We start from the raw sequence: 23,306 nt of genomic DNA, 5'->3' as shown, positions 1-23,306 counted from the left end.
AAATAATAATTTAATTTGTGAAACCTCAAAAATTTAAATAAGCCAAAGGACAGTTCAGTCACTGATAACACATCACTCACATCACACTGGTTCGTGGAATCAGCGAGAAACACATCAAATGTCAGTCTTTGACGGTGCATGTGGGCAAAACTGCCTCCGAGAGATGTCCCCGGTGTATTTGGGCTTCCTTCAATACAAATACGAGAAAGAATGCTCTTCATTCATAAGTAGCCAACAAGACTAGCTATTGTTCTATTGTCTGACCCATAAGTTAATCTGTTATGAATCAAATCTGTGGCTCTTCCTGTTCGGAAGACACTGCTTACATACAGAAATGATGGAATTATGCATTCAGTCTGAACCGTGGCACACCTCTGCATGGTGTGCTGGTAAAATAGAATAAAAGAAGAGAGCTGGATGGCACTTTATGGCAACACCCTGAGCATTGTTAAATTAAAAACCAGCAGCAATCAGCTTTTATCTGAACCAAAGCCAGGGTAGCTAACAGGCTAAATGAGAGTAAAACGATTCCTAAAATGCAAAGGGACAAACTGTCAGAGTATGAAAATAAGTGGAAACTAAAATTTTTCAATTCCTAGTGTGTTTGGAGACACTGACAGCGGGTCAGGGATAGCAGCTCAGGATTTTTTTGAAAAAGAAAAGCATGTAAATGGATGTTATCACAGCTACACCACAGTGATTTAGAGGGGAAATATTCATGTTCAGGAATATGTTGGAAGTGGAAATATAACCTCTGCCTACTGAAGATGAAAAATACCTTTCCTGCAACTCACTGGCCAAGTGACTCCACGTTATCCATAAATAACAACTGCTGCACCAGGACTTAGTATGCATCACTCCCAAACAGGCCTTCCTACCTGCCCGGGGCCATACAAGTGCTGCAACCCCCATCCCTTCCTCTTTAACTGCCTTTTGATGCCAGACTCTAATCAATACTTGAGGGCTGAGTTTAGAAATGATAAATAAAACCGTGACCGGCATTGCACTCGATATTTCTGTAACATCATCTTTAATAGCCTCACGACGGTGCACTTCTTCCCGTAAGTCAACGTGGCTTCTAAAGAACGTGACAAGGAGCGGCTCAAGTAACGAGACACCGTCAGCCTCAGACACAAGGGAGGAGATCAGCTCAGAGGTGATGGAATCATTGCAGTGACTGTCTTCACCAGCGAGACCACCTGCTGAGAAGCGGCTCTATACCTCAGAGCAGTCGATGCTCTAAATGGTTGTGCCAGCGAGCATTCAAAATCCACATCGCCTAACAGGGGCGCGGCAGTGGCAACATAAAAGTCTGAACAATTTAATGCAGCAGTGATGAAACCCCCTAAAAAGTAAATTAGCTTGTCATCTAAATCAGCCTCAACATATGTGAAGATTTGAGCCACGTTTCGTACCTTCAGCTCTTTAAGATCCCTGAGCTTCTACATTATCCTGCTTTCATTTGAGCTTTAGTAGCTTTATCAGGCATCATGCGATCAGAGATAGTTCCACCGATTCTTTTTCCAAAAAAAAGAAATACCAAGTAGTGATAATAACAACGGAGCATGAGCTGAGATCTATGCTACCTGGGAACAAATCGAAACTTTTTCTTTGTAAATGCCGTCACTTTTGTTATTGTCGTCGGGATCAGAACGACAGTAACGACAACACAGGTGCAGGAGCCGCGCGCCTCGCCATCAAACAGCGGCACGTCGCAAATTTGTAGAGCTAAAAACGTCGCACAGGGTGCTCGAGTTTTTGTTTTTGGAAGGCTCCAGAAAACAGAACCGTCTCCTCGCAGTCTTATGGGAAACACAAATTAAATTGTCGCACGGAAGGGGGTATTTACATCCATCGGTAATTGCATTTCCAGGAAGGTTTGAAAATTTGTGTTGAAACCAATAACAATTGCATTTCCCATAAGTAGGCGGGGCAACGAGGATCGATAGGGTGCAGCCTCACGATTCCCCCCCTTTAAACAGAGAATACTGTGATTGGGCACATTAAAACAAATGCCTGATCCGTCTGAAGAGGCTTTGTTTTTCACTCGTGTTAGCGGTGGATATCATGTCCTGGTAGTCTTTATGAGTTGCCTCCGAAAACAGAAAGCACAGAGTCGGAGTGTGTGTGGGAAACAAACACAACATCAATCTCACTCTAAATGTAAAAGGAAGGGAAAAAAAATGCCTGGGGACTCGGTGTTAACTCAGGAGTGGAGGGGATGGGGGGCATTTGGCGAGAAATTAATGAAACATAGCTGGGAAAGTCTGTTCCAGAACTGTTGCATACATTATGCTGACCGCAAGGCGTGCATTTGTTCTGCTCGTGGAACCAAAAAAGTTTTACCTTCAAAATTTTGGGGGGGGGGGGTTAATGGTGGAGCGCAATAGTGAAAACTTCAAGAAACACAAATAATCCCCCCAGTGATCGCAGAAAGAGGACAGCAGGGGGGTCTCCAAGTAAAGCAAGAGAGATCAGACCAGTACTCCCTTGATGGAAAACATTCTGCTGCTGTGATGAAGTGGGTTTTTCTTAGCCTGATCCACTCTTTGGCACTTTGAAATAAAGAAAATGTCCAACAAAACCCAAATTTTTTCCTCTCTTGATCATTTGTTTTCAAAAGCTCGTACTCAACAAACGCCACAATTATGCTGATTTGTACCTTGAAATGCACTTATTTATCACCCTAATGCCATTTTGAAATAAAACTGGGTTGTGAATTATGAATAACGCTCAATATCAATTATGTGCAAGAGAAGGGGCATTTTCAAGAACCGCCAAATGTAACATGATCATTTATTTAAAAACACCAAGCAACAGGATCTGTATTCTGCTTGTTTGCTGCACCCGTGAGCGCCTTGAGCCTGATTAAACCTACAGTCTAATCCTACACGTTCAGAGGCTGCCGCCCTAATTCACGGCAAAAACCGAGCTCCGTGAATCCGGAGCTCGGTTTTTACATTTGATTTCCCTGGTGTGCGACGGAAAAACAAACCCTGGCTGTTCAGCTGCACCACAACAACAGAACCAGGAGCAGAAAGGTCCCACTGTGTCCACTCCACACTGACCGTCTCTCCAGCTGCAAGCAACGCTGATTCAGTGTCGCGCCACTGCCGCAGCGAGCGTGCTAAATGAAGGACGAGCGACGTTTATTGATAGGACCGAGTCCTTGAGTGCAGTAGTGTCCTTCAGTGAGGGTGGACATTAATTACTATTGTCATGAATCATAGGAAATAAGTGCACCAGGTTCCTTCCTGTTTTAACCCGCCTCTGCATTTGCATTTGCATGTGTGTGTGTGTGTGAGCCGGATGGTGCTCGGACAGATGAAATGATTTTGAGTGACGCGGCTGAATGATTAAACACTCGGTAGTCAGCCTGGAGTACCTTGGCTCGAAGACAGCGCGTTCGACCCCACATAGAGAGGCGAAGTAATGACTGATTCTCTTGATTAGCATAAGTTATACGAAAAAAAACAGCTTCATCACAATCACCGTCAAATTACTATGATTGTCTTTAAAAACGAGGGCCACTCTTACAATCATTTGCAGCGCAGGGTCGAAGGTGGAGACATTGAGTTCATTGAAGAGGAGTGCCCGGATCCACCTCTGCCTGGGGCAGGAGGGGCTTCCTGTTCTGCCCAGTCCCCGGGGACCCGGGCCCAGGGCACACAGCACATACACCTATCAACTGTGAACGACTCCCTGCTTTAATTCATGGGGACATCAGTCTGTGCTGGTTACATTTGAAAACCCAGAGGCAGAAGAAGAGCAGAGTTAAATAACAGGGAGTGGTTTATCCCACAGGTAGAAAACCAGCATTATGCTAGAAATACGACAGCCAGAGTCAGTCAAAAGCTGCTGTCCGCTCCAAAATGTTACAGATCCTCTTCGAGTCTTGTTTAAACGAAGAGAAGGAACCAAAAAATCACAACACACAACTGAATCTATGAGGAAACACAAACAGCTGGTGTGTATGAGATTATGGAGGTGTGTGTGTGTGTGTGTGTGTGTGTGTGTGTGTGTGTGTGTGTGTGTGTGTGTGTGTGTGTGTGTGGCTGGGGTGCATCTTGAGCAAAGTGCAAACATTTTCTTCCCTCCACAAAAGGCAACAGAGTCATTTTCCTAACAATATCCACAACCACCTCACAGGTTTCGGCAATTTGTGACGCCAGCTGAAATAAGCCGCGTTCGCCATGAGGCGCGCTGGGAACGGCTGCACAACCGGTGCCGTTTCACAAAATCTTTCTTAAACCCAACCAGCTTTTTTAATAATATATTAGAAAATAAAGTACTTTCATTTCTTGGCTGGACAAAAGTTCATATAAAAACTATTCATTTAGTCTTATTTTAAGATTCTGAAAATTAACACTGCAGCTATTCATTTTCAGGACTCACAATTGATTTGAGTCATATGTCAGGTATCCTACACAGCTCTTATATGGGGTTGAAAAGCCAAGAAATTGCATCTTTGTTGGATGGTTGGCGTGCGAGTGGAGATTTTAAATGCATGGCCTTAAGGTCAAAAGTGAGATGAAAGATGGCCGGAGGAAATGCCAGAAAGGTCATTCCAGGCTGCCGATGTTTACCAGGCTGCACAAAAGACAAGTTAAGCTGTATTTTTGAATCAGCAATCAATGTCAGAGCTAAATTACTAGGAAATGATCCTCAACTGCAAGCGTGAAAAGTAAAGCTGTGTTCAATTAATAACTGAACTGATGCGTTTGAAATGTTCAGGATGGTTGAATAAAATAACATGTTTTAAGCCTCAAAAGTGCTCGCCAATATAAGATTGGGATTCTTGATAATTGCATGTTTTTAAAGAATGGTCAATAATAAATGTGGGGTTAGAATATCCATTAATTGTGAGTCATGTTGCAATTACCCTTTTGATTAAATCATGAAGCCTAACGTGAAGCACGGAATAAATCACAATAGTTCATTCACATGGATTTGTTAGTGAAGTACACAAGCTCGGGTGGTTTTCTCACAACATAACAGTCATCACTGCTTCATTACCATAATAATATATGAACTAATTCAACTCCACAAACCTCATTAACCCTCTCCAGCTAATAACATTAATTTGTTGCTTTAAACAAAAACACAAACCAATCATTAGCTTCTTTTAAGCCTAAAGCATCACGCTAAAAAGGAAAAACTCAGAATTATGTGCACGGATGGAACGGTTTAAATGCTTCCCCATCGGACTGTTTGCCAGCTGGTGGAGGGACAAAAGATGGCCCCTTTTGATTGTGAGATTTTTCTTCAAATCCAGTAGAAAGTTGGTTTTGAGGTGTTCCGGCGGTCCCGACCGAGCTGAAACCAATTACTCAGAGCAGGTAGAGAGGGGCCTTGATGATAATTATGCTGCGGCCATCACCAGTGACGTTTGGACAGCTGGTATCCTGCTGGCACAGCAGCGCATCAAGACCTCATTAATAACTTTCAGAATGTTTGCTCACCAGCATTCCATGCACAGCGGACGCTGGTGGGGATTACTTCATATAAAAGTTGACACAAATGAAAACGGCCACGATGGCTGTCAAAGCCAAAGTCTTTCTCCTTTAAAAGCCCACAAGCTGACTGACTGATGTCATTGGGACTTTCTCTCAGTGGCAAAAGGGCCACAAGTCACAAACGGAACTAATGCCTGATGGGAAATGGAGTCCTGCTAGCATACACAATTATATTGATGCTAATAATAAGCAATAACTCATTTGTGCTCACTTATTGGGAGACAATCCCATAATGATAAAAGCAATTCCCCAAAACAAGAAGTGTAATTATTTAATAGCTCCATGTAAAAATGAATACGTAGCTTTCATACACATCTTAACAATATTATTCAGCTTAGCAGCGCCTCTGTTTTAAAATCTAAGGCTTTCAATGACCTGAATCCTGGATATGACTGTTGCTCTGGCAACGCTGATGCCACCACCACTGATGAGAAACTTGGGTTCAAATCTATGGAGTATGGGTGCTGGGATGTGCTGGATTTTCTGACTCTCCTGTCCTGGTCGGCAACAGCACAGACAGACAGCACAGACAGATTTAGTGCGCCAGCAGTCCAGACCATTTCTCCCTGTCAAACACCCCCCAATCACCGTTAATGCCCTCAGCTTCTGCTCGATTCCTCTATCTTAACGTCATCTTTAACTCAAACATAACAGAGTGCAGACGCATCCCGCTTGGAAGTTGAACAGTCTGTCACATATATTTCTGCTATGTGTTTCATTAAATAAATATGTCCGGAGCGTAACATCGTTAGTGGTCTAAATTTTAAGGCGATCACATTTTAAGGCTGTGCTCCCACTCTTACTAACCATGTTGTGCCAGAGTTCCACAGCGAAATATGTTTACCCGTGCTAGACGTTACACTTGCGCAATGACAGAACAAAAATGGACCCCAACTTTATAAAATACACAGAGGCTAAAATGTGATTCCCGTTTAGCTTATTTGTTCTAACCTGGGCAACAATGAAGTAAGAGGGCTTCCGCAGTTCGGTGTTTACAGCTATGCAGCAACTGAAGTGATCTGCAGGTTGAAAATTGAATCTCTCTCCCAGCACTTTCTGGCAGCTGGGCCAGTCATCCTGTAATGCTTTTCTGTCTGCCGTGTGTCAGGGGTCTGGAAAAACATGTCTTCTGACAACACGCAGCTGTGTTGAGGACTTTGAGGCCGCGTGCAATAAAAGCTGCAAACTAAATATGAAAGTACACAAAAATAGGGGAATTGGGACAGAGGTGGTGACTTGGGGAGAAAATGGCTCCTTCTGGAAGCATCGCTGCTGCTTTTTTGAGAGGACTGGCAGGAACACAAGAGTAAAAAGACTTGGAAAAAACAGACGCCCACAGACGGGATTTTTTTGATTTGAGTCATTAATTAAAATGTATCTTGTTGGTGTGATACGGTGTGAGACCTGCTTTATCAATAGGGTGAAACATGAAAATTGTGGACATTAGGATCTGTGCTCAGCAGTTAAAGGTCCGTGTCTGCTGAGTAGACCATGAAAATCATCACTACGAGCATGAAGATTTTTAATATTATCATTTGGTTTTACTGGATATCAAAATCCATTATTATCAATGCTAGCTTCGTTCAAGCTAGCCTCTTACTGGGGGAGCTATGAAACCTGGTCAAGTCAGACACATCATATATATATATATATATATATATATATATATATATATATATATATATATACACATCATTAATGCTGTAATTAATATTCTCCCTTGGAACTTCAAGTATGCGCACGTAGACAGAACATGCATGAATGCAATGGCACATCAGACACTTGAGGATTTAATGGGGGCGATGGTGTGGGATGGTGAAACATCCTCAGCCTCACCTGATCCAATCTCAAGCCACTCACATGTGCACTGGTTGCAAACAGCCGTAATCTGCTTTAGCGTTTGAAAGTTACCCTTAACGGTTCATTATTAATCAACAGTAGCGTGCTATTGACCACCCTTTTCAGCTATCAAGTGCACCCGAATGGGTGAGCCTTGTGGTTTTTTTAGTTGCCATCTTTGTCACATTCAGACTGAGCAGCCTTGACTCCAGAACAGCGTCGCATCAGCCGAGAGGAAGAAATCCACATTATCCTGCAGCCTGCGCATCAATGGTACAATGTACACTCAAAACTGAAACGTGGCACTATAACCCACAATCCCAAGGTAAAATAAAGGTTGCACATTTGTAAAAATGTGTCAGACAATACTGGCAAATTAGATGTTGGACTAAATGAAATATCCTGCCGCTCTACAAATGAACGCAGCTATTAGGTACTGAAAAACAAATTATGCACAGGCCGAAAAACCCATCAACCTTACAGGTATGAAGGACTGACCAGATGCACCGGTATGGTTTGTTTCTAAGCAACATCAGGCCAAACAGTCGCACTTGTTTTTAAGTGACAAGTAATAAAAATTTGGTTTGTTACTATGCGGTGCAACAGAATTTATATATATTTTTAGTTAAACCTGAATCAGCTGCTGTGTCTCCTCCTTGGCCATAATCAAACCCTGCTTTAATCAGAGAGAGAAACCCCCAAACTGGAAAGATTATCTCTTGCATAATTTTCTGATGAAATTTTAGCTCTGTTTCTGTGCCAGAATTAGTCACAGCCAATTGAACATCATTAATCATTTAAACACTAAGCAGTGAGTCACCGTGCACCACAGTAAACTTTCAAAATCTGGGCTGCACAGCTCCGACGCTTTCTAGGTCAATCGATCAGCCAAACACGTCCTGCAAAGTTCGGGTATTTAGAGGCCAACGATCTGATGGGTCGCACGTCGGACCGGTTATTATGGGATTTGTGGTCCGTGGCCATCATCGCCCTTCATAGGTGCGCAACCATCCATGAGCAAACAGGGGAAAGTATCACCTTCATCTTCTTCTGACAGCCCGAGGAGAGCCCCCGCGCCTCACACCCCCGCCACCAAAAGGGTCTAAACATGTAGGGAAACTTAAAACTGTAGCTGAATCGCCAAGGACATGGAACGGGCCTATTTTGACCCAGCCAACAGCGTTAAATTGTTAAAGAGTACCCCGGAATGTTTAATGGCTAACGGTGCCCGCGGTTTTCAGACTGCGCACGATGTCCTCCGCACAGATAACCGGTGTTTTAGCTAACATGTCTGCGTTAAACGGGAGCAGCGGGTCCATAACTGGGACCAGTCTGCTAAAACCCGGGGAGGGGTGCGCCACAGACCGGCCCCTTGATCAATACCAATCACGGCGGAAAGGCTCAACGACGGAGCCTGAACGCAACATGGATGTCAAAGTGTGTCCGTGTACCCGTGAGCGGAACCCGGGTTCTGGCTTCCATGCGAAGGCAACTCTCCTTTCCCGTTATTTATCCGAGACAAACACTCCATACTTGAGTTAGTCTGCATTGTTGCGCCGTGGCGTGTTGGCCAGTACTTACCGGGATGACAGGCTTTGTGTTTGGGCAAGATTAAAAACATTAGGGATAAAATCCACCAGTAACTCGGTTCCTGTATCCTCCGCATGTTAGATTACTCATCGAGAGTACCAAGAAGGCAACGGGTGACAAAGTTTTTTTTCTGTTTTTTGCAGTCTCCTCTTCTCTTAAAAGAAAAAAAAAAATCCCAGGCGCGCACACACGGACACAATCACACGGTCAAAAGCTGAGGACGAAGTTGGCACCGCAGCCAGGAAAGGCAGAGCATCAAAGCTCCGACACACGATGGAGTCGCTGCTTCTCTAAAAAACCTTCATTTCTTCGCCTCCGGTTGGAACTGAGGCCGATTTCCAGCTCCGGGGAATAAAAGGTTACGCACGCCACGGCTGTGCAAGAACACTTTCAGATCTGCTGGACTCCGCTGTGCCTGTAGCGGGCTCGCAGATAGCGACATTCCTGAAGTGTTGCGGGGGTCAATCGGCGATCAATCGCTGCGTTAACTACAGGAAAAGTGGTCGAATCGTATTGATCAGGCGCGCTCGTTATGAAGTGGTGGTCCGGGGCGTCCGCGTCGCGGAGGGGGACGCGCAGGGCGAAGGAAAGTGCTGCTGCAAATGTCCCATTATTCTATCCAGGAAGTAGAATAGCGGGCAAGGCAGGCAGGGAGATCGGGCTGCTGGTCCTATCCTACCGGACAGGCTGCGTGTGTGTGTGAGGGAGGGAGGCAGTGCGGGGCGGGAGCAGTGCGGGGCGGGGAGGCGGGTCTTGGATTTTTTTTCTTTTTTCCCCTTTTTTTACGCAAACGAAACGGAACCAGGACCTGGTTCTTGTGTACGACTTAGACTCCAGGAAGGAGCGTCTCAAGTCGGATCGAGCCACTAAGACCCTCCCCCCAGTTCCTTTTAAATGGACCATCAAACGTGTTGCGCCAATTGATGCCTCACGCCTGTAGATTGGGGTATAGCGGGGGCCCTTTCGAGGGACCGTAGAAGATCGAAGTATTGATATCCATTGATTCGTACCCCCTTTTTTCCATCTGAAAGTTCCTGGGCTTCCTTCCAGGCCCCATTATTAAAATGACCCTCTTGCGGCCACGCAGCGATGTCCCTTTGCCTCCTGCTGGCAGGAGTGTGAATGAATCCTTCAGCAGTCATCATCACCTGGAACACCGGCGTTTGAGTGTATACAGTTGGTGAATTATGCATCCACCGGTGACACTCCCCCAGGTAAATGTGCAGTCAGCGGTGCTCTTGCAGAACTATCCAGCTGGACATTTAATTTTAGGAATCTGATTAAATTTCTCATTTAATTACCCAGTTCTCTGCAGGGCCATTGAAGACAGTCACAAGGGCCCTTTGCTTTTAATGTGAGCCATCTGCTTCCTCTCCAAAATGCCTACCTTTCCAAAGCCCCCGACAGCCCCATGGGCATCCTCACACAGTTTTCAAGGCTGCGTGACACTATGCAAACACACCGCGAAACCCCAGCACGCTTGACGATACTCCAAATGCCCATTCTACTCCAGCTGATCAAGTGTAATTAACCCCGACAGAAATGTGTGAATATTCTCCAGTCACGTTCCGAGTAGCCTACTTTTAGCTGTTGAAAATATTTATTGTTCGGGCGCGCACGCACTGCATTGTGAACCATCAGCGCTAATGATCATTTCAAGCTTTCAGCCACACTGTTTCATCCTTTTTGGGATGATTTGTGCTAAAGTAGAGATGGTAGAGCCTTATAGGCAAAACAAAATATCAAAAGCACCAATATGAGCATAATGGCTCCACGTTCAGCCATCCATCAAGGTTGGTCTAACCCGAGTGGTTAATGCCACTAAATACTAATGAGTTACACTTGAGTGATGCTACTCTTCTATACTTTTATACTCAAATCTGAATATTTTAAATTTCCTACCCAATTTTACGTTTCGACCAAAAATTGATGGATAAATATCACTTAAAAAGAAAAGATAATCACTTAATTATTCCGAGGGAAAACAATCGCGGTGACTGGCAGCTCTTTTCTCAAAAACTGTGACTTGTTTGTATAAAGATATGACAGAATCGATCAAGAATATAAAGCAGAGTTTATTCTGCAGCATCCTTGGGATGTCTTTTAGTAGGCTGAAACACCAAATTACTTTCCACATATTAGATGGCGCCTCGAAAGTCAGAGAAAACACAGGGGCGACACATCCTTCATGATGAATCTTAACTAAGTTGAGGATATTAAAAAAAAACAAAAATGCAAATGGGAAATTTCACATCAGATGCATGTTGAAGATTAATTCCGGGGCTCCATATCCGCCCCTGCTGAATCTTAATTTTCACCTTAACATTCCCATTTATCAGCTCGCCAACATACAGAGTGGAGCCGCTTCCCCAGCTGATGTGAAATAAATGGAAGTGTGTAATTAATTACGCAGCAATATGTCACAATCAGAGAAAACCTGACAAACATAGATACAGAGATATAAAAGCCATCACTCCCGCCTGTGAGGACACCGTGCGGAGCGACCCTGATCATCTCTCCTGAAGGGAAGAGAGAGGGAAAAATGCCCACATGTATTCACTCTCTGCATTACTTTGCAATTTCAAGTAGCTTCATAAGAACCTGACATTTTAATCTTTTCCACTCCTTGGAAGCTGAGACCCTGAAGGCTTTCTGCCAGTTAAAATGTGTTTCAGACTGGGGAAAAAAAAGGGAATAAAAAAACCTCTGATATATACATGATTCATCCGAGTCCAGTAATGACACCAGCATTGTCCCACAGGCATCTGCTTCCCCCTTTGCCCTTAAGTGGTTTGAGAATCCCCACTTGTGTTATTTTTTCAAACACATTTCACATGTTGACAGTTGGTACATAATGTAGGACCACATGCATCAATTATGCAATGCAATTCAGGCTGCGACCATATATAATTTATTTGATTCTCAATCTTGTACATTATTTAATCCAAACCTATTTTTACTATTATTACGTCCCCATAATACCTTTATCTTTTGTTAGTCTTTCTGTCAGTTTTTTTTTGTGTGTCAGCTCTGCAGGAAGGCTTCAACAGGGTGTCGCAGAAATGGGAAAAGTTGGAGGGAAAAGGTAATTGTGCCACAGGAGTGGCGCAGATAGGTACAGAATTAGAACTGTCCCATGAGCGACGACGCTGAAATCAAATCTTTGACTAATCTTTTAGAGGAATTAAGCCTAGGACTCAGGCTGAAATCTTTATTGAGTCAGGAAAATGTCAACTGGGAATAAAAACAACCCCCCCCCCCCCCTCCCAAAAAGAAAAAGGAGCTAAAACCAGCACAGACAATATGGAACCCAGTCAGAAAGAAACTTTGTCTCCCAACATCAGTCAGTGTTTCCTTGAGATCCATTGATTGGTTATGAATATGTGGTCCTCTTCTGCAGCCTCCTCACACAGCACATTTGTATTTATTAGGCTGATTAGAAGGTCAGGAAGGAAACGAGCCGAAATCCATCATGTGACCGTTGCAGCCATTGCTTTAGTCTTTGATATGGAACAGAAAACATCAGGATGCAGCTCCTCCGTTCCCCTCGGGTATTGATTATTGATGACATATTTGTTATCTGCCTCCCTCTGTGTGAGAGCCCATGCAGCAGCCAACAAAAGCCAACAACAAACTTCGGTTTTCCTCCCGTATTTATCACTGAGATCGTCATGTGTGTAAACTGGCTTTGTTCATCAAAGCAGCCCCACTGCGTCCTCTCGTTGACCTAATTCAGGAAGATGGAGAACCTTAATTTGTAATGCAGAAATAATGAGAGAAACACGGTCAAATATACATATTAGGTGATGGGAATCGAAGCGGGATAAAAAATTAGTTCGGAGGGAGGTTAGGAGCCGGAGTTGAGATGTAGTAGTTGCTATTTGAAGCCAGTAGAGGGTGTCTGCAAAATTCATGTTGTCATTAATCACCGCAGTTGTTCAACCCACCGAGGACCATCAGTGCAGAATATAATAGATTCATTTGTCACAGAGGGGCAACGAATCCCAGCAAAGAGCTCGGATGGATGATTTAATAGTGGGGAAATGCAGAATATGGAGTCGGCGTGTCAACATGTTTAATAAGGTGTGTTGAAGTCACATTTATTTATTTGATGTCAGCGTATAGAGGCCACGGGCGGAGCGCAGCGTTCAATGGCTACCACCTCACAAACAATGCACAAACAGCCCAACTGAAAAGAAGCACGATGTTGTTTTTCCATTGGGCCTTGTCAAACAGTTCGTTTCAGGGGGCGGCGTATTGTCAGCACAGGGTTGTCTCTCCCGAACACAAGTGGAGAATTCAGTCCTTTTTTTTATTTTTGTTTTGTGAGAGGACCGTGGTTCTGTCCTTGTGCGGTGAAAACGTCGATATTTTCCATCAATAATTTTCATTTCTCTTTTGCTAATGTCAATGTCGCCAGGGACTGTTGAAAGTTCACTGTTCATCTAACAATGCAAAACAGAGGAATCGGAGCCGAGCCATCATATTTGTTGAATAGCAAGTTTGGCCTCCTTTAGACGCTGACATGTTTGGCATTGACGCGACGTGGACGTACGACAGCGTTTCATCTTCTCTGATCCAGCTTCTGTGGGGTCTCTAAACCAACTTAATCGGGTCTCGTGGTGATATCAGACGACGCTTTATCGCCGCTGCTTTGATTAAAACCACAACCCCCCCGATTGCTTTTCAGGTCCAAAGTCATTAGACTTAAGGTACCTTTAACTTTCCTCAGTCATTCACAGGCCGCCACATTCGTCTCCCTGCTGGCGCCGAACTGCATCTTTTTAGGTGGAAAGTGGCTGCTGGAGCTGGCAGATGTTTGGACACACGGGCCCAGAGCGCTCTCCAAAATAAGCTGTCAGAGCAATGCCTCCTGATAAGAGGAAAATCAGCTTGTCAGCAGAGGACTTCATCCTCTTTGTCGCTCACCACGTTCTTAAAACGAAAAGAGCGGCGTGCCGCATGTTGCTGCCTGTGGATCGGCTGTGGTCCTTTGTGGTCATTAACCATTGCAAGAGGAAAGAAGAGAATGCCCCCCTCTTCCTCCCAAATACTTGACAGTGGGATCCGTTAATGGTAATTTATTCTAAGGAGAATGAATCCTGCCACGAGAGGCGGCCTGATGAAATTCTGACAAGTTTTTCAGCCTTCCCACTGGTGAGCGGGAACGCGCAGGTCTGCTTTTTTGATTTTTTTTTGTCGCACCTTTGAATTGAATTCTCAGGACAATGGTGTACTTTTGATAGTTCTGTCAACTTCGCAGCACAATGGTGTAAAAATCACCCATTTAACGTCTTTTTGTTCCTCCCACGCCATCATTTAATCAGCTCAGCCTCAGAAAACGTATTCATTAACTTTCAGCAGTCTTTATTGTTGTCTGGTATTCCGATTTTTAGACCTGAAAATGATGTCTGCTGTGTCACGGCAAGCCTTGGCATAGCTGTGTTTTATCATTCTTTCCAAATCAAATTTTTAAGTGCTTTATATGTGTTGTGAATGACTTTGCACTCCTACACAAAGAGCTTCTGCCTTTCTCTGCAAGGTGAGGATTCTATTTTATAGATTACTGGAAAATTTCTCCAGCGCGCTGTATAACGCCTGTTCATTCAAAGTTAGAAGCCATCAAACCAGACCTCTGTAGGCCACTATTGTGGAGCGAGCAGCTCCAGGTTTTCGACAGCACGATGACACCTACGGTGCTGCTGCTTTATTTAACATTTTGACACCAGGCTTGACGTAGCTGCGCAACGCTAGCTCGCTGACCGGCAACACCTCTGCCAGAAAAGGTCAACAGCACAACACATGTACCTAAGTCTCCGTACAATTAATTTATTTTATTTTTACCTTGTTATTGTACTTTGTTGCCTTCAGACAACACTGCACTTTCACAACGTGCTCTCAAACAGATATTTGCTAAAATCAATCAAGCAGAAGCCAAATGAAACTTCCTGTTCTAAAGTATCAACTGAAGTGCAATTAGATCATTCTCTTATTTTGGGTCTCTGGCTCAGATTCAGACATGGCAGGCTGGATTATTTTGAGAGGAAAAACATGCCATTATTCAACAAAGCTAGATTATAACCAAAGTTGTGATTCTGTGGTGGTGAAGCTGCAGTGAAGGGCCAAGGCTCAAGCAGAACCTTGTGTGCTACCGCTACATGCTATTGATTTCCTTTTTTCATAAAAAAAAAAAAGAAATAATTTTACTGCCTTAAACGTGTTTACATTTAAAACTGCAGCTGTGGCTGCACTTGTGATCTGGGAAACATGAAGTGGGAATAGCAATGCCGTCCCTGGTTTGTTGAGGAGCAGTCACCCCTATTTCGAGGTTGGCTGAGCCAATCACAGAGCGCCAAGATGAAGCCAAAGAGCACAGAAATCTACTTTAGCATCAGGCCACTTTGGATATTTGATGTTGTCCATTAGAAAAATACAAGTATGGAGGTGCTAAAGGCTTACAGCGAAATTACAGCGTTTGTGGTGGCATCCAGCCTGCGCAACTGGTGTGCACAGTTGTTAAGTTCATTTAATTATTTAAGAGTTATCTAAGTGGCACAGTAATGCATGCTAAGGAAATAATAGTGAACCCTGGACCATGCAGAAAATAGATAAATAGATTCATGCGTGCGTCTTTGATTAATTCCCAGGCCTTTAAAAGAAACCAAAAAAAAAAAACCACTTTCATCCACACTAGTGACCTTTTCTTAAAATAAAGCCCATATTTATTTATGTAGAGATGAGCTGCCGCTGAGCAGAGTCAATGAGCAATAATTTGTCAGTGGGGAGTATTCTGTAATAAGCTGGGGCCAGTACTGCAGACCACCACTAGAGGGCCTCTGCCAGCAAAGGCACGACTACCAGAACAGGAGGGAGACTGGTGATATATGAATGTGTACGTCCCTTAAATGTTTTCTAATACTTCTTAAATAAATTTGTATGAAAAGTTAATGAGCAGACAGACTAATGACGGAGAACATTCCAAGTGGGCCGATCCTCTGGATGCTGTTTCTGTCCTGCCTCGTGCAATACGAACGTGTTCTAATTAATAAGAACTTTAGATCAACGGGAGATGAAGGACGTACATTTTTAGTGCGGGCAGAGAACCAGGCTGAATTTTAAATCCACTTCACAGACGAGATGAAAGGGCCATATAACATTCATACCAGTGAAAGTATGCAACCACATATATGTACGCTTCACAATTAGCTCTAATTTATGCAAAACTAGGGAATAAATATTTTACTACCCCCCTCTCCAATGCAAGTGTGAAAAATCCCCAGCCAGAGCCTGAGCACAGCTGTGGGCGAGTGCCAAAGAGTGCCGCTGGGTCGGAGCCCGCAGCTCCATTAGAACAATGCAATCACCAAAGTTAAGACTTACGAAAATGAACAAAAGGATTGCTTTTGGGAAATGTAACGTTGTCCTCAGTTCTTGGCATGCAGCACTAAGAGAAGGAATTTGAAGCTCCAGCTATATTTATTTTTCTGTAGAACAGACTTAACTCGGTCATTTCTCCTGTGTCTGTGGTTTTATTGATTTAAGGCGCAGGGCTCTTTTTTTTTCTTCAGGCCGGGACCAGGCTTGGCAGTGCTCGACAGTACAAACCATCAAGCAGGAAGGTCAGACTGTACAGAATACTCTCATCCCAGCGGTCACCTGAATGCTGAATTGCTTTCAGACTTATTGTTTTATTCTACTGCATATAGATGTTTTATATCTTCCTTGGGCTCTAAGTACATTAGTTTTCCAGAGCAATGTGTGTGTGTGGGTATAATCACATGTCAGTGATGGAGATGTGCGGCTTTTGAATACAGATTTTATTCCAGTGTGACATTTACTTTCATTTATCTCAGCACGAGGTGTCACCCAGAAGGCATCCTGCGGGTCTTTTACCGTACAGAGACGGAGCCTAACATGATAAAACCATGCAGTCAAGTGTGAGATTACTGACATGTTTTTGGTATTATTGCATGGAGGAGACACCATAACGCACGCACAAGGAAAGGGGGGGAAAAAAATCAATTTCACTCTCAGTGCACACTTGCAAGGCTTCTTTATGCACCTGTAAGGGTCGTCTTTTGTTCTTTATACGTGTGGTTGTCTGCTTATCGCGCGAAAGCCTAATTGAAAATCTTTTGTCAGAGTCGCCTTTATTACATTTGAAGTATAGCAGTGGAGATGGGGCCCGGCGTTAATCATGCCGGATGGTGTTTAAGCACCCAGCAGGAGTGACTGTGAGCTGTTTCCCTTCGCTGCAATATGCAGACATGCTAATTTGCTTGTTTTGCTTTGAAAGCTTCGCAGAAAAAAGCCAAGTTCAGTCCCCACCCACCCACACCCCACCCACCTGAATCATGGATGGATTGATACATGCCGAAGATCATTTTCTGTATGAGCAGTGGCTTACATCCAACACAATCTTTGGGTTCCATCCCGGAGAACATAAGAGAGAGAGGAAAAAAGCTGGATCCAAATCCAAAAGGAGACAAATGGGATTGTACCTGGACGCCAGGATTCTGCTGTGCGTCTGATTCAGTGGCGTTGCAAAATACAGAGCGCAGTGGAGATAAATCAAGCGTCATTGTGTGCCCGAGATGGAGACATGGCCTGTGGGAGAGCCGCGAGCGTCGCAAAAACCTGCGCAAGGACTGTGAAAGCGCCTACGCTCAGCTGCTTCGCAGCGTCGCCGCCCAGATGTGGAGCGCCGCAGCCGAAATCCTCAGACGACACGTAAATACTTTTGAGACAATATATGAGGACATTTCACGCTAACCATATTTCAGCTTTCAGTGAGGGGGGGGAAAATGGCGGATCAGATATCTCTGCTGCAGTGCTGCTGTAAGAGTGGCTTACTCTGCAGATATAGGATCCAAGCCTGGAAGATTTAATATAAATGGTCGATGGCAGGCCTGGCAGTTGAATAAAAATACACTCCTCACACTCACCAAGCCTTTGTTTCATCGACCAGAACCTTTTTTTTTTCCCCCTGAATTTTTTGCACTGTGGAGTCCTTGATGAGAATGCATCAGATGAACGTCACATGCGCGTTAGCATGGAGACATTTATGAGAGGTAATGACCCGCGGCTTTTAGAGGCCCACAACCATCAGTATAATTAGGTTCAAAATCTGTGCTGTGCTCAACCTTTCATTTCTGTACCCTTGAAAGCAACAGCGGCTGCGCTCGCTGACAGATCAGCAGAGGGATCACGCTCAGGCGGCAGCTTTGTGCATTAGCTCACGCTGCCAACAGGCCGTCCAGCAGCCGCTGTGAGGAAATATCACATTAACCACAAGTGCACTTGAGAACCCATATTTAGGATTATTAATGTGCAAGGACACTTTCAGACTCTCCACTTCTATCATGCTGCTATCGTCACTTCATCGGAAATATTTTAAAAGGTTCCAAGAAGACTTACTGTTTATTTGTCTGATGGTCTCCGGATGTTTACTCAAGTGCAGTGTTGAGCCACTTGTGTTTGATGCGACTAAAATCCCCGGTCAGTACTTTTTTGAGGGCAGATATTGTTGTATGCACAACAGATGGATGTAGATATCCCAGAGTAGCAAGAAGTAGGTTCGCAGAGGACTATTTTCCATCGCATCACTTGAAAATCTGTAAAAGAACAATCGTCTTATAGCGAGACGTAAAAGGATCTGCAGGGAAGCTGCTGGTCACATGTTTCAGTAGAAGCACTGTGTCTTTGGACCACAGGGGCGTGCGCTGCCTTTTTTTACCCTTGGAGAAGCCTGAGGGAAGTCAGCAGTTTGTGGGGGGTTCCGATGTGCTTGGCATCATTGAGCTGCGCTGTGGGGGCAGTGGAAGAGGCAGCGGGTGGGCGGCATTCCACACATTCCCATCAGAGAGCAAGTAAGCAGCAGCAAAGGTTGGGTCCACCTGAAATGTCCTGCTGCAGCGGTCCCAGGTTTACGGCCGTGGCCAGCAGATCCAACAAGTTGCTCTGATGTTTGGGGGTAAAAAGCCCTTCCTCCCTCATTCTGACACCTCTACTGGGCTTCCTGAGTTGAAAATGGCCCGCAGATATCTGGCCATAAATAGAGTGTTTCAAAAAAGGAGAGGAGTTAGTATTCAATCACATGATTTGTGTAGACTTTGTAAAGGGTCAGATTTATGTTGGTGCTGCAAGGAATTTGCACTATTTTAGAGTCAAGGGGGTGAATGGATTTCACAGCATAGCTCAAACTTTTACTGCTGCCCTTCAACGATCATTTTTTGGTGACTTTAGAGATGATGCAGGAGGAAAGGACGTGCAAAATATTATCAGTATGTTGGGAAAAGCCTTTACTTTCAGGGCTATGAAATGACAATTAAATATAGAACGCTTCAAAATGTCCCTGAATAATATTCGGTGGACACAGTGAAAAAGTCATTAATCGGAATAAGGAACAAAACAGTATTTTTCCACTGTGAGTGGAACTTTTATGCCAGGGTGAAAGTTAATTTAAATACTTTTAACCTTGAAACTGTGGTAATGTAGGGCCAGGTTGTTTCCTGTTTTACCTTATTTTACCTTTCTAAAATCTTGCATTTGTGATTATGTTTTTTGTAAAATAGAATTTAAAAACTAGACATTAAAATTGGGCAGCTTTGCACAACTTTGATGGCCGGTGAACTGTCTCCTTTCCTTTTATTGCTGTTGGATGTTCCGTTGCAGTTTTGGCAGGTCCGCAGGGGGTAAGGTGGCGTGTAGGCCTTTGATACGCAGCTTTATCTTGATTGGTCTAATGTGCAGTAGCTGGGCAGGAATCACTGATGTCGAACCATGGGGAGTGGCTCGGTATGTGTGCAAAAAGATGGTTCACAAGACTTTGAGGTTTGCTTTCAAAGTGAGCTGTTATTATTCAGTCCTTAAAACATGCATCGAAATGTCCCATTTCACCAGCTGAGCTGAAACCTCTGTCAGCAACGATTCAGACTGATCCGAACTGGGGGCTATTGTCAGTGACCAGCTCGAGGGGATTCCCTCCCCTACTAAACGCAGGCCATCAGCTCCCGTTATCACTGAGGTTATTGCAAAATGGCAGTCAGGTGGTGCCGTTTGAGTCTTTGCCCAGGTACGAGTTGCAGCAGGTGCAGCTTGTGTAATTGCAGTTCTATCATGCTGCAGGCAGGTGGAGCAGCCTCGATCTGGGAGTCTATGCCAGGCCACCAGGACAAGTCGCTTCGGGCCTGTTTACAAGACAATGAAAACGGAAAGGTTTGTCCCTTTCCTTTACATGAGAGCGGGCCCCGGGGTGCAACTGTGGAGCTTCAGCCACAGCTAGCAACCCGGGTCTGGTTGTAGGCCAGAGACGCCCCAGAAAGGACAACTCAGACTTCCCGAAGTGGCGTTTTGCTGCGCTTAGCTTCTATCTACTGTCTTGCAAGGGTGATTTTCAGCTTAGCATCCTGAATTTCTCCATACCCAATTATCTCATCCAGATAGCACTGCACGCCTTTGTGACCTGCAAAGATTTGAGCACCGGTTTGCTGAGGCTAACCCACAGGGAAATTTTGCAAGGCGAAACAGTCGATCATGTGTTATCTCTTCGGCTTGGATGTAACCGCACTTGATGGTAAGCACAACCAGTGGTGGAGAACAGTAGCAGCACCACGGAAATCAGCACAGACATCTTCTATGTGTGGCAGAGGGCGACTGACTCACCATTGTTCTGTTTGGTCAATGCAAGTCCACACAAAGGCGGATGTTGGCGGACTTTGTCATCGCCATCACTGGGGACGAAACCCAAGCTCTCTGTATTATGCCCTCTGCTTCAAACCCTTCCAGCTCCTCTGAAACAGTTTCCACACACAGCAAATGGCAATCGGAGTAGATTCTGCTGAACTGGTGGCACATCAGAACACACTCTGACTTTGCGGATGAACCCAGCAGCAACGCCAACGTCCTCAGTGCTGCTGACAGTAGCCGGACTTGCAGCTGGCCGAGCCGGCGGTTCGACGAGTCCAGCTCGAATTGAAAGGCGCGGGGCTGTGAAAAAAGGCAGAGGTGTCCCATCAAACCACGCAGAGCTTTGTCTGTGCAGATTAAGGGCAATGGGATCCAAAGACAGGAATAGGCGTCTTTATGCAAGTTTTAAATGCACCGCGGGCTTTGTGAGGGGCACATGTATGAATGCCCCTCCTGTGGGAGGAAGCCTACTGGTGAAACCGTGTCTACAAGCAAGCCTGCTGGGACCGATGTCCATCTTGGACACAATGAGACACAGTACACGCAAGGCATTTCTAATATATTGCAGCGGAAATAGGAGTGATGCTTAAGATGTCTTACATATTTCTTCGCTGCTCTGTGGCCCACTTTGAAGGAGCTTAATGGAGGTAATCAGAAAATGGCTCTGATGTGTCAGCCGACATTAAGGAATCGTGTTTATTTCAAACGCTTATGTCACTGCCGCTAGTAGTTCAGTCAGAATATTCTTATGTCAAAAGCAAAGTGGCAGCCCGCAAGTTATGCTGATGGCGTTGTTTTGTGTCGTGGGCTTGTTGCTCCGCCCTCCACTCATCTCCCAATGATGTCAGTCGGGCTTCAGCATCCAGGTTGGCAGTTACCACCGAGCTGCAGCTGCAAACGTTTTGGATCACTGATGTCACTCAACCTAAAAGGCCTTGTCATCGTTCCCAAATCCGGCGCGGCAAAGCCAGAAGCACAACAGGGATCTGTGGAGACGACGCCTTTGAAAGATGGAGGCGGCTGGAAGCGCAGTTGAATGTGATGACCGAAGCTGCCGCGGTAGCGCCTTGTGGAGCCGCCGTAGCCAGATCTGGCAATCTAACTGGCAACCGCTTGTCTGAGGGAGGACGCCGCAGTAATACACCCCTCCTTTTATGCTTTGTTCACGCCACACGCCAGCGGCAGCAGCGTCCTCTGTTGCCACACAATCTACAATTTTTCAGAAGTACACCCGGGGTTCTGGTCTAAATGGGAACTGGATCCACAACGGCAGCGCGTCTGTTCCGCAGCGTTCCTGGAGAGAATCAAAGGCGGTATTGGCGGGCGTGTTGCGTTTGGTTTGACCTTTGGCCGGCGCATCCGTCTCCCGGCCGAAGGAGTTGAACAGCAGCCTCAGCGGCACGTTTCACGCCTTTAGCTTTAGCGCCGGCAGTTCCCCACTTGCGACGCTTCTCGACGTCAGGTCTGTTTCCGAAAGCAGCCGCTGTCTCACACGCGGAGAGGACGGCTTCTCAAAAACCCGCCATCTTGCTGGCGAGTCCGCTGAGCCCACAGTTTGCCAGCAGGTGCTGCGATGCGTCGACATGTTATCAGGCCTCCCGTTAGCTGTGGCAGATGTTTAAACAATTGCATCCACGATGTTTATAACATTGTGTCCAAGAACATTTATGCTCTATAGCCGCCTTCTGTTCGTGAGACGTGCTCTTCTCAGTCCTTCGCAACATGTAATGTATATCATAGAAGTAGCGCCACCACCTGGACACGATATATGATACGATATATTTTATATCGTGGAAGTGCTTTTGATAGTTTTGCAGCAATTGTTGTAATGTAAAGCGTTGTTTCTGTGAGGCCTTTAATCGCTTGATAAGCTTGTCGAAATCTAATAATTAGTGGGATTTCTTTAGCTCATAATTTTAAGTTTTAATCGTCTGCTTTTCTTTGGGGCCTAGATAAATATTTAACAAATCCTTTGACTTTGAACTACAATTTTTAATTCTGCTAATCTCTGACTTTGTGTCAGAATTCAGACATCTTCCTCCGACATGTATCCGGAATTTGGCTTTAATTCATTCCAAAGTTTTTTTTTCGAGATGTTATCTACATTTTTAGCACATGGATCAAGAGTCCATGAAAGCAGCATCACAGTTCGTCCATCACCGATGAACCCAGTTGGTTTTCCTTCTGGTTCCTCTTGAAACTAAGAAAGGAGTTTTAGCTTTGAGGTCCTGCTGCTGTTTTTGAGTCCAAAAAGCAGAATGATTTGAGTTACACTGAAGATCAGAGGCCGCAGAAAGAATCTAACCAACACTCTTGATCCTTCACCCTCCTTCGTGTATATTTGAACGCAAAAAAGCCTCAACTTCCTCTGTGACAAAGACCTTTTTGTGCTGCTCATTAGATAAAGAGCAGCGGGAAGCGTAAAACCTTTCAAACAACAAATATGTGCTGCGGAATCAGTATTTACTGGAAGCTTAAAGCCAATTAAAATGGCCTCACAATGTATATTAATGTTGTTGTTATAACACATGCTTTTAGCTTCAGCTTGAAACTCAAATGTAGATGCGAACATTGTGACGCTTTCCTTCTAAATGTGATCAAACAATTAGCACCTCACATGAATCTGGGAGTGTCAAAACATCCGGACAGAAATCAGCCCACTCAACAGTTGCT

At 44.7% G+C, this 23,306-nt stretch overlaps 1 protein-coding gene across 1 annotated transcript in view; it reads right to left on the bottom strand.

Annotated features, from left to right (window-relative positions):
• ca16b (carbonic anhydrase XVI b) overlaps nucleotides 1-9,646 on the bottom strand; it is a 69,450-nt gene extending 59,804 nt beyond the window's left edge. Inside the window, 1 exon segment of the mRNA XM_057029718.1 lies at nucleotides 8,937-9,646. Coding sequence (XP_056885698.1) covers nucleotides 8,937-9,021 — 85 coding nt within the window. The 5' untranslated portion in view covers nucleotides 9,022-9,646.
• Between the last annotated feature and the right edge of the window lie 13,660 nt (nucleotides 9,647-23,306).

Source organism: Takifugu flavidus, chromosome 4 (genome assembly GCF_003711565.1).
Source record: "Takifugu flavidus isolate HTHZ2018 chromosome 4, ASM371156v2, whole genome shotgun sequence".
NCBI classification, from domain to species: Eukaryota; Metazoa; Chordata; class Actinopteri; order Tetraodontiformes; family Tetraodontidae; genus Takifugu; species Takifugu flavidus.
The sequence above is the reverse complement of the archived record's forward strand: the minus strand, read 5'-3'. Positions and strand labels throughout refer to the sequence as shown.